The 11,390-nt window shown below is 45.9% G+C and overlaps 1 protein-coding gene across 1 annotated transcript in view; it reads left to right on the forward strand.

Annotated features, from left to right (window-relative positions):
• The window catches only part of LOC144109423 (uncharacterized), a 37,524-nt gene that overhangs the window by 8,847 nt on the left and 17,287 nt on the right, over positions 1-11,390 (forward strand). Inside the window, exon 2 of the mRNA XM_077642210.1 lies at positions 5,910-7,052. Within this exon, the coding sequence (XP_077498336.1) occupies positions 5,910-7,052 (1,143 nt within the window). The remainder of the gene's footprint in view (positions 1-5,909; positions 7,053-11,390) is intronic.

The following is an 11,390-nucleotide window of genomic DNA, read 5'->3' on the forward strand; positions in this document are numbered from 1 at the left end:
ACGCATGCATCTCCTCGCGTTAGGCTAAAAGGGTAAAGAGTATAAAGAGAAAAGAGATGAGAATTTTCCATCACGGATCATCATGCAAGCAGAAGCGCTGTCAACAAGCAAAGCCAGATTGTAGCGCCTTTCATTCGTGTGCTAGCCTCTACGGTAAGGCTGTATTATATACAGATACGATGCGCAGCTAAATTTGTCCAGTACACCCGCTTGCTCTAGATGAGCGTTCAACCATCTGCTATGCACTTTTGTTGAGATTATGCGTGCTTTCCTTGCCGGCAGCAAAAGAAGTCGGCTGACAGACTACATTTGAACAAAACTTACCCCGATTCATTCTGTTTTACAGCCTGGGAAATAAGATTTCGACAATTTTGTGTTTTGTTTACTTTAAGCTGAGGCTTGTGTTTTTGCAGAGATCAGCGGCACAAGGTGTGATTCACCATGGATAAGTTCAAGGTAGAGGACCTCCTTGAAATTTTGGAAGGAGTGGGCATTTCAGTAGAGCCCACTAAAACAAGAGAATCGATTTTGGGCGTTAAGCAGGCAGAATAGGTGACAGTCGAGGGGTGAGACGAGGCTTGGGAAACGATTCTGGAGTGAAGGCCTCAGGTGGAGAAAGAACAGGAAAGGCAAAAACTTCGTGACGAACAAGAAAGGGAATAGCAAGACAAGTGTCGTGAGAGGTGGGCTGAGCTAGAGAAACTGCATGAACAAGAGCTGTAGGAGCTCACACCTAGAGTTCAGTCGCTTACTTTGTGAGCTAGTGACACAGCCGTTGGTCAGGAGAGTAACTACAGGGCAGGTTTAAGCCCAGAAAGGAACGCGAGATCGGCAGCTGCAGGGGCAGCATTTGTCGATTTAGAGGCGGAGAAAAAGAGTTGCAGCTACCCCATCAAAAACAAAGCCGAGCGACCTGCTTCGTTAGCACTGGTAACTCGAACAAAGGCAAAGAGCCTGTCTCTAGCCCTTAAGCAGAGGCTGCTTTGACAAGTGAAGCTGATGCTTTCTTTCAAGAGGAGAGTAGTGAGTTTGCAGGCCAGTTCAGTAAAGGATACAAAGGAGACCCTTCTTCAATGTGGCTGGGGAACAATAATAGCTCAGTATTAGAGACAACGCTTTGCTGTAAAAAGAGTGACAGCGAGTCACTTGAATGCACCGCTGAAACCTCGGGCCAGAACGTAACGTTGGTGAAACAGCGTGGTTGAAATCAAGTTGTGGGACAGGGAGTTAGGATCATGAGGTCGGATAGGAAGCCTCTGGAGAGCAAGTTGTTAGGCTCAGCAGAAAGTAAAGTGCAGTCGAGACAATTTGGGGGCACGACGTGCAGTGACTCATCGAAAGCGTGAGCCAATCGTTAGCAAAAAGCAGATGTGAAGGGCAGTGCGATAAAGGAGGCGCGCAGAACAGAACAGCCAGGGCAGTGTCCGGAAGACGGGCTTGCACAAGGAGAGCCAAGCCATGCGGTAGTCCCCAGAGAAAGGACAAAATACGGGGCCCAAAACATTGCAAGACTGAGGGCTGGCCAACGCTGTAATCGTCTTAAAGTGTCACCGCGGCTCTCCAGATGTGATAGGCGCCGCACTGAGGCCAAACTGACTAGACGGGTTCAAAAAAATCGAAAGCCATCAGCCCTGTTGCGGTGACACTGCTGAAGTTCTTGCACAGCGTGTGGAACTTGCAGCGAGCTACAGAGTAGCACGCACTGATCCTGCAGGAAAGAACACAGCAGAATGCGTGCCAGTTAAAATTCCGGTATCGAGAGAGGAATACATACAGGCATTTCTTTCATGCTTCCCAGGTGTTGGGTACGTGCGTCCGTGGTACGGTACAAATCATTGTTGCATGGCGTCTTGAGTTCGCAGGTGTAAATGCGCATTTAAGACCTTTGGTATTCGTCTTGTCGCTGCTGCTGAAGATAGTCTGTGACTGCGCAGGGTGCGGATAATGAACAGACTATCTCTTCCAATAACTGCTGCACTGGAGCCTCGCTTTGCAGTATGCACTTTTACGTAGGTTTAGCTGCCTATTGTGAGAGTGTCCACTTACGACCGGAAGTACAGGGGAGTAACTAATGGGCCAATGTGGCTTAGTTCCTTGCGTGGGCACTACGAGGCGCAGGGCATCTATAAGTGAATGACAGGTCGTTGATCTGCTGTAGGAGCATTAAAGACGACAGCACGGCACCCTGTGTAGCAACGGACGGGATTGTGGAAAGAGGTTAATTAAGATTGATATGGCTGGATACCTGAGACTTCTTTTCACATCGAACATGTCTTGGTCCAAGCGCATCAATCTAACTTGCAGTAAAGCACTTCAGAGACTTCGGTATCTACGGTGCACATTACGCGCTGCACATCGTCATACAAAACTTTTAGCTTACGAAACTGTAATCCGACCGGTTATCAAATACAGCTCTGTTGTTTGGAACACGTATCGACAATTGTACTGCGAGAAATTTGAATCTGTTCAAAAAAACGCAATTCGTTTTATCTACCGTTGCTACGACAGAGAATTTTCACCCCTGTCTAATCTCAAACTCACTATCTCCAACCTCACTGTCAAGGCGTAGGTACACCGAGTGCCTCAGGCATATATACATATTCATTAGCTATCTGCACCTCATGGCAATGAGCACCCACATTAATTCTTCTCCGTTATCAATTAGGCGCCGTCATAGTTCAAATACTTCCAGACTTTACGCATGCACTGATACATGTAAATAGAGCTTCTTCCCACATACCATCGAAAGCTGGAACTGCCTGCCGGGCGAAATTCATTCACTTGCACTTCCATATTTTTGACTGCCATTGAATGTCATTAACACGTATGTTTTGTTCGTTTTATTTTGTATCTATTATGCACTTCTATGTATGTATGCATGCATGAGTCAACATATATATGCAACTGCTTACCATGTATCTTATATTCCCACTCTTGCAAGAGCCTGTAGGGGCTGCAGTATGTATAAATAAATAAATACGAATAAGTCCACAATGCAACTCTGCCTACGTTCGTGACTGCTGCACAGAATTTTTCAATGAGAAGGAAGTAGTGTGTCGTTTAAGTGTTTCTTTTTACAGAAGCTAATCACACCCTAAATATGACAGCACAGCACCCAGTGTATCTGGATGGATGCTCGAAAGATATGAATTATGATTAGTATGGTCGTATATGACGAAGTCTGAAGCTAATCTCTCCCCGCATTCATAAGCACTGCACAGAATTTCTCTTTTAAGAAAAAGCAATCTTTCAAGGCGTTTTTGTTACTTGAAAAACCTAATCACACAGTTAAAAAACAGTGCAGCAGCCTGTGTAACACCGGACAGGACGCTTGGAAGAGATGAATTATGACAGGTATGTTTGGATAACACTGTCAGCAGTGCAACTGGTCACGTTCATGACTGCTGGACAAAATTTCTCTGCAAAGAAGAAACAGTTTGTTGTTAAAGTGTTTACTTAAGAAAGCTGATGACATGGCGTTATTTCAGTTCAAAAGCTTTGATGCTTCTTAATTGTTCAACGCAGTATAAGTTTAGATAGCTAATTTTGTTTAATGTTTGAATTGGTCGGTGTGAGTAATGCAGCACCCTATAGGTAATATTTTTCTAAGTTGTACCCTACTACAGTGCACATAAATTGCACAGGCTTTTCCAAGAAGTGTGTCGTCCCCATTAACAATTTTTGCATTGCTTTAAGGCTGGAAAACTGTAATAAGTGATTGTGCAGCTGCCTTCATTTCATCATTTCTTCTATGTTTTGTAATTAATACTTTTGAGTAGCTGTCTAAAACTGCCATTGAGGATAGAAATTGCCTCAAAAGGTGCTGTAATTTTTCATGCTATACGTTCAGGCAGCTTTTCGGACATATTGGATGATAGTTAAAAACTTGAGTGGTTACTTTGTTCAAAGGTTGCTATTGTTCTTGCTTTTTCTCGCTTGTGAGTGATGTGAGGCACGAAAGAACTGCAAGAAAATCGCTGGTTTCTCGTTTTAATTCACGATAATGCTAAACCAAGCGTGCCACAAGTGATGGAATGACAACAAATGCAGAAGCAGCGATTATATTGCAGTTCTGTCATGCTGCACATGGCCTATATACTCACGCTGACGTCACAGTCATCGTTCAGCTGTTGAAACTGAAGAAGCAGGATTGAACAATTCGACTGTAATTTATTTGTTGGTCATTGCCAAATATCACGTGGTGATTCATGCATAGTAGTGTCTCCTGCATCATTTTAGAGAAGAAAACCTGCCATCAATATTAGGTGTTTGTACTTTTTGCTATCTAACTTGTCTCGCTTTGTAATTTGCCTTACAGTTCTTATTCTAATCAACTTTTTTGCTCTGTTTCATTTTGCAGGCATGAAAACGATTATTGGCAACCAATGAGTACACAAGCTGCCCGAAGGACCATCTTCCAAAACCAATTCTTTCAGCATTTGCAGGCTGAACTGTTTGATGTTCATGATGTAAAATAGCATAACCAGTGATCTCAGACTGTGGTATCGTTGCACAAAATGAGATGTATCAGACCCTGCCTTGCTAATGCCTGGAACACTATCTCATCGTTGCAGGAGCCAGCCACGATGTCTCAGTGGTTATGTTGCTTGGCTGCTAACTCGAAAGACACGAGTTCAATCCTAGCCACTGTGGTCGCGTTTTGATGCAGGAAAAATGCTAGGAGGCCATTGAATGTGTGATGTCAGTACATGTTGAAGAACCCCAGGTGGTCGAAATTACCTGGAGCTCTCCACTATGGCATCCCTCATAGCCTGAGTTGCTCTGGGATGTTAAATCGTATAAACCAACCAACCATCATTGCAACGTCAACAATGAATATCGTTAAACATTCTACAGGTGGAATTGTGCATGATTGCTAAGGAAACCTTGGGATCAGTAGACTGCAGCACAAGTTGCAGACATGAGCTAGAGGGTACACAGGAAAAAAAAAATGCAGTGGAAAAAGTGCATGTGTTTGTGTGGCTGTGCCTTTTGTGCATCATGCACTGTCTTGTTTTTTGTGCTGTAGTCTTACCAGTTTAGCTTTTCAATTTCCTTTGTAGTTCTGTTACCCTTTAGAGCTTTTGTGTCTCATTATTTCATGGCTTAATGTTTTCTCTATATTTCTGCATACAACTTCTTGATAATGTAAACGCTGCACAGCAATAGTATTACCTTTTGGTGTGCTATCAGGTGTTGTGGGGGGTGATTTTAATCACTACTGTTTTATCTGATGTCTACATGCGCTTCTAGTGCATGTGCTTTTCATCCTATTTGCTTTTGGGAAATACTTACCTAGTCTGGTTCATTGTGATATGCTATTAATGATTCATGCTTATATTTAGTGCTATGTATTACATTGGTGACACTGCTGACAGGAATGGCTTTCTCTTTGTGGTTTTCAATGTGAGCATTTCCATTTTGTTTTTATTTTGTGAGACCACCAGGCCTCATTTTGCTAGGATTAGTGGAAGAGCTTTGCCTTTGTTATATTTTTTACTTTGCTTTAATTGACAGATATAATATATTCACTGCCATTGTACTGTGTCTTTAGTGACAGCTCATGGATATTACATTATTCTTCAAAAACTCTTGGGCAGGCATAGAAGATCTCCATGAAGCCAGGTATTATACGAGCACTTTGTCTAAGTTACTGCAACTCTTTGGCTGCAGAGTATGCTCATTGCTCCAAGTAATTGTTTGAAAGTTAAAACATTCTCCCTCTAGCTCCTTAGAAATTTATAAATACTAGGAAATTTTGTTTAAAAACTCATCTTTCTGTTTTGAGGGTCAACCCACTGACCTTGAAATAAACTTAAGTTAAATGTTGTGTAATATTACCACCACCAAATGTTATAACACGCATGGTCTCGTATTGACCTGAGAACACTCCGCCTTTCTTGGTGCAGGCCTGGTCACAGCTGATCCCAAGTTCGGAGTGCTGTCTGGGGAGAACATGAGTCAGCAGCTGCACCAGTCCCCCCACAGTAATCAGAGCTTCACGAAGAAAAACCGCCAGGAGAAGCACCTTCTCACTCAAATGGATGACCATCCCTTCAAGTGTAACCATTACGGGAGCAGCTTTGCTCAAACGGTCACCCTGGCGGACCACCCATGCAAAAACACTAGTGGGCGTCCATACAAAAGTGACCACTGTGACAGCAGGTTTGCTCAAAGTGGCCACCTGGATGAACGCCTTTTCACCCACACGGTTGAGCGTCCATACAAGTGTGAACAATGTGGGAACAGCTTTGCTGAAAAAGGCACTCTGGTGACACACCTTCGCACCCACACGGGTGAGCGTCCGTACAAGTGTGACCACTGTGACAGGAGCTTTGGTCTCAAGAGCACCCTGGTGCAACACCTTCGCACCCACACAGGTGAGCGTCCATACAAGTGTGACCACTGTGACAGCAGCTTTGCTCAAAGGGGCCACCTGAAGCAACACCATCGCACCCACACGGGTGAGCGTCCATACAAGTGTGACCACTGTGGGAACAGCTTTGCTGAAAAAGGCACTCTGGTGACGCACCTTCGCACACACACTAATGAGCGTCCATTCAAGTGTGACCACTGTGACAGCAGCTTTGGTCTCAAGAGCACCCTGGTGCAACACCTTCGCACCCACACAGGTGAGCGTCCATACAAGTGTGACCACTGTGACAGCAGCTTTGCTCAAAGTGGCCAACTGAACCGACACCTTCGTACCCACTCGAATGAGCGTCCATTCAAGTGTGACCACTGTGCCAGCAGCTTTGCTCAAAGTGGCCATCTGGAGGAACACCTTCGCACCCACACGGGTGAGCGTCCATACAGGTGTGACCACTGTGACAGCAGCTTTGCTCTCAAGAGCACCCTGAGGGTCCACCTTCGCACCCACACGGGTGAGCGTCATTACAAGTGTGACCACTGTGAGAGCAGCTTCGCTCAAAAGTCCCACCTGGAGCAACACCTTCGTACCCACATGTGTGAGCATCCGTACAAGTGCGACCACTGTGACAGCACCTTTTCTCGTAAGGGCCACCTGGACATACACCTTCGCAGCCACACAGGTGAGCGTCCATACAAGTGTGACCACTGTGACAGCAGCTTTGCTCAAAGTGGCCACCTGGTAGGACACCTTCTCACCCACACGGATGAGAGACCATTCCAGTGCCAGCTCTGCCCCATGGCCTTTAAACAGAGTACAGCCCTTGCTAAGCATGTGCGAGGCCATAAGAATGAAAGACCTTATCAGTGTCAGTTCTGCACAATGACGTTTAAAGAAAAATACAGTTTAAAATGCCATGAGAACAACAAACACGCTTCTAAAATCACAGTTCTTTAAAGTCTTGATACCTTTTCCCAACATTAGATGTTAAAAGAATTGCTATCCAACTTGTCTCGCTTTGTAGTTTTCCTTGAGAAAAAAAACTGCAAATATACATGCCTTTAACGTACATCTGCACAGAGCAATCCTTCGGTTGCTTTCACTCTTCCATGAGAAACCTGAACATACCAAGCTGGTACTATCGTGAATGAGACTGAAATCGTGGCGTGTGCAGATATGATCTTGTCGTCATTTTATTACTTTTCAGCGCCATGAATCGTGCGTGAATTGTGTTTGTAGTGTTTGGCACTAGCTAGCAAATTGACTTATGTCAGAGCAGTTCTGCATTTTTTTGCGAGTGTAATGCCACCAGAGAAGCATGCTGTTTCATTATTCTATCCATGCTTTTGTTGTGGCTGTATTATTTTGACTCAAGAGCAGAGAAACAAAGCTTAGCCGCCTGATGATAAACATTGCTCGCTTTTGTTTGCAGGTTTTTAGAGTTTTCTTTTGGATTAAGTTTTTAAAAATGAAGGCTTTACTGCACTAGATTACTGTGCATTATCTGTTGTCGAATGCTTATTTTGAATACAAATTGCATTGTCAGTCTTGATAAACATGCTTGATAGATTTGAAAGCAAACAATCGCCTCACTGTTTCAAAAGCAGTTGTTCTCATTCCATTTTACAGCGGCGGTTTCGGGGTATGTAAGCATTTCTATAGCAAGCCACTGTATATTATGCTTTGTTTATGGAAACTCAAGTGAACGTGCTTTAGTGACTGCATTTCTCAAGGCGCCATTGACATAAAAAATATTTCAATTTATGAACAGCTTGTGGAGTTGCATTTGTGAAATACCAGTGAGCTTCAGGAAACATCAACTCCATCCTTAGGTTTAGCGATGTGTTGCGAGCATTAATACTTTTGAAAACAGAGGCGCGAACCAGAAAAAAGGTCCTACTTTGCGTTTCTGCTCCCAGCATGGTGTCCTTGTGACGATGCATAGTGAAGATGCATTCTTCTGGTTGACTTTTTTTGTTTTCAGATGAACCCCGTCTATAAGGTATGCCATTGCACTCTCAGATTTGTGCTTCAGTACTATATCTGCTTTTTTTATGAAGTTGATTTGGTCACAAATGGTTTACTTGCTGCTTGGGAGTGTTTTATCAGTTGCAATTGTGTGCTGTAACAGTTTCCAGGAATTGTAGTCAAATCAATAAAATTTTTCTCGTCCTTGCAAAGTACAAAGTTATAGTGCTCACAGAAAGCTGAAGTTCTCGGCAGCTTTGCTCTCAATAGCACCCTGATGCACCAATTTCGTATCTACATGGGTGAGCATTCATACAAGTGAGCACTGCAGCGAAGCAACATCCTTTACATATGATGGCAGCGCAAGTACATTGTGGACAGGACACGAACATATGTCAACTAACTGGTCGCTCTATTTATAGTGTTTTTAAATTTATGGGCTGAAAGATATGGCGCTGGAATACAGAGATGAACTAAAAACAAAAACAAATGATTAATTCAGCCATCCTTAGATGGAGTGCTGATGTGTCAAAGAGCGAGAGATCAAAGAACTTGAAAAAGGGGTTCAATGGCCGCGAAAGAACCAGGCACTGAACGGGCGTCGGCGGTCAGGTTCTAGGCGTCGGCGGTTGTTGTAGAGCCAGCCAGCAGCGCGCGTTCAGCGGTAGCACTGCCAGTACCGCGTTGGCACATCTTCATCGTTATAATTGCCCCCGGGGATGAAAGGAGCCATCCTGGTGACTCGGGGCGTAGTACAGATCAAGGGGCTATGGTAAGGCTTCAGAGGACTGATGTGCACTGTTTCACGGCCACAATGGCGAAGGTCAGGAGGGTGTGTGAGGTTCGACAACATAGTTCACAGGGGAAGGTTGAGGCAGAACACGATAAAGTCCGTGATATTTGGCTTGGAATTTGGACGACAGGTCAGGAGAGCCAGCAGGGATCCAGAGCCAAACAAGTGAGCCGGTGGGAATGGGCGCATGGGGTTGAGCATCAGAATCTCGGCACTCTTTTTGTCGATTCTGTTCATCAGACGTGAGGGAACGGGTGAGCTGGCAACATTCCTCGGCATACTTGGCAATTTCAGAAGCAGTGGCGCAGTCGGATGCTTCATGAAGGTAGGGAAGAATGCTGTCAAGCATACTTGTAGGTTTACGGCCGTAAAGAAGAAAAATCGGAAAATAGCTGGTGGTGAACTGGACGGCGGTATTATATGCGTAGGTGACGAACGAAAGGACGAGGTCCCAGTTGGAATGGTTGGGACTGATATACATGGTGAGCATGTCACCGAGTGTCCGGTTAAACCGTTCGTTGAGGCCGTTGGTCTGAGGATGTTACGCTCTGCAGGTTCTCTGAACGATGCGGCATTCTGCGAGCGCCTGGACAACCTGTGATAAAAACACAGCCGCGGTCACTCAGAAGCTCATGAGGGGCGCAGTGACGGAGAATGAGCTGGCGGAGGATGAAGAAAGCCACGTCTCGCACTGTAGCCGCGGGAAGAACGGCCGTTTCAGTATAGGGCATGAGATGGTCTATGGCGACTATAACGCAACGCTTATCTGAAGGGGAAGAGGGCAGGGGCCTATAAAGGTCGATGCTGACGCGATCGAAGGGACGAGCAGGGCAAGTTAATGGCTGCGACGGTCCAGGAAGACGCTTTGGTGGGGATTTGTGGCGTTGGCAGTCAAGGCATGAGTGAATGTACTTGCGTAAAAAGCTGTACATTCGACGCCAGTAGTACCGGTGCCGAAGTCGAGTGTAGGTTTTCAAAACACCCGCATGAGCAGTCTGGGGGCGGCATGGAAAGATGCGCAGACTTCAGCTCGTAGTTGGGGAGGAATGACGAGGAGCCATTTTCGACCATCGGGCATGTAATTACGACGATAGAGGAGACTATCATGCAGAATGAAGCGGCGGGCTTGTCGGCGAAGGCAGCGAGAGGCCGCCGTAGGGCGCCCAGACAGATGGAGCACGAGAGCTGTAATCCAGGGGTCCTTACGCTGTTCCACAAGCATGTTTGGTGGGCGCAATTAGGATAGCACGGAGTCAATGCTGCAGATGGTCGCAGTGTCGGAAGGCAGCGGAGACCAGGAGAATGCGTCAGCGCTTGCGGCCAGAGCGGTAGACGACTTGAATGTCGTACTCTTGAAGGCGCAAAGCCCAGCGGCCATGGCGACCCGATGGATCCTTCAACAATGACAGCCAGCACAAAGCGTGATGATCGGTGACTACGTCGAAAGGATGACCGCAGCGCTATGCTCAAAATTTGGTTATCACCCACAGAATGGTCCAGCATTCTTTTTCTGTGACGGACTAATTGATCTCTGCCTTGGACAGCCTGCGGCTCGCCTAGGCGACAGTGTATTCTTGAAATTCAGGTATGCGCTGGGCGAGCACTGCACCAATGCCCACGCCGCTAGTATCTGTGTGTATCTCTGTCGAGGAGTTAGGGTCGTAATGGCAAAGGATGGGGGGTGAAGTAAGGAGTCGACGTAAGGTAACGAAAGCTTCGTCGCACTCAGAGGACCATGACGACAAAGAGCTCTGGCCTTGAATCCGCGTCAAGGGCGAAATGATGGTAGCGAAATTTCGTGTGAAGCGCCGAAAGTAGGAACAGAGGCCAATGAAACTTGCAGTTCTTTAAGAGTAGTCAGCTTTGGAAAGTCGGCAACCGCGCTAAGCTTTGCAGGATTCGGAAGGATGCCCTCTTTGGATACGACATGGCCAAGTATGGTCAGTTGGCGAGCTCCGAAGTGTGATTTCTTCAAATTTATTTGTAGGCCAGTGGCGGTAAGGCAGGTCAACACTTGGCGCAGGTGAGTCAGATGTGTGGAGAAGTCGGCCGAGAAAACAACAATGTCGTCGAGGTAGCAAAGACACGTCTTCCAGCGCAAGCCATGCAAGACGTTATCCATCATCCGTTTGAATGTTGCGGGGGCATTGCCCAGACCAAATGGCATGACATTAAATTCGCGTAATCCACCAGACGTGACAAATGCAGTTTTTTCATGGTCGCATTCGGCCATGGGGATTTACCAGTATCCAGAACACA

The sequence above is a fragment of the Amblyomma americanum genome, chromosome 11 (genome assembly GCF_052857255.1).
Source record: "Amblyomma americanum isolate KBUSLIRL-KWMA chromosome 11, ASM5285725v1, whole genome shotgun sequence".
NCBI classification, from domain to species: Eukaryota; Metazoa; Arthropoda; class Arachnida; order Ixodida; family Ixodidae; genus Amblyomma; species Amblyomma americanum.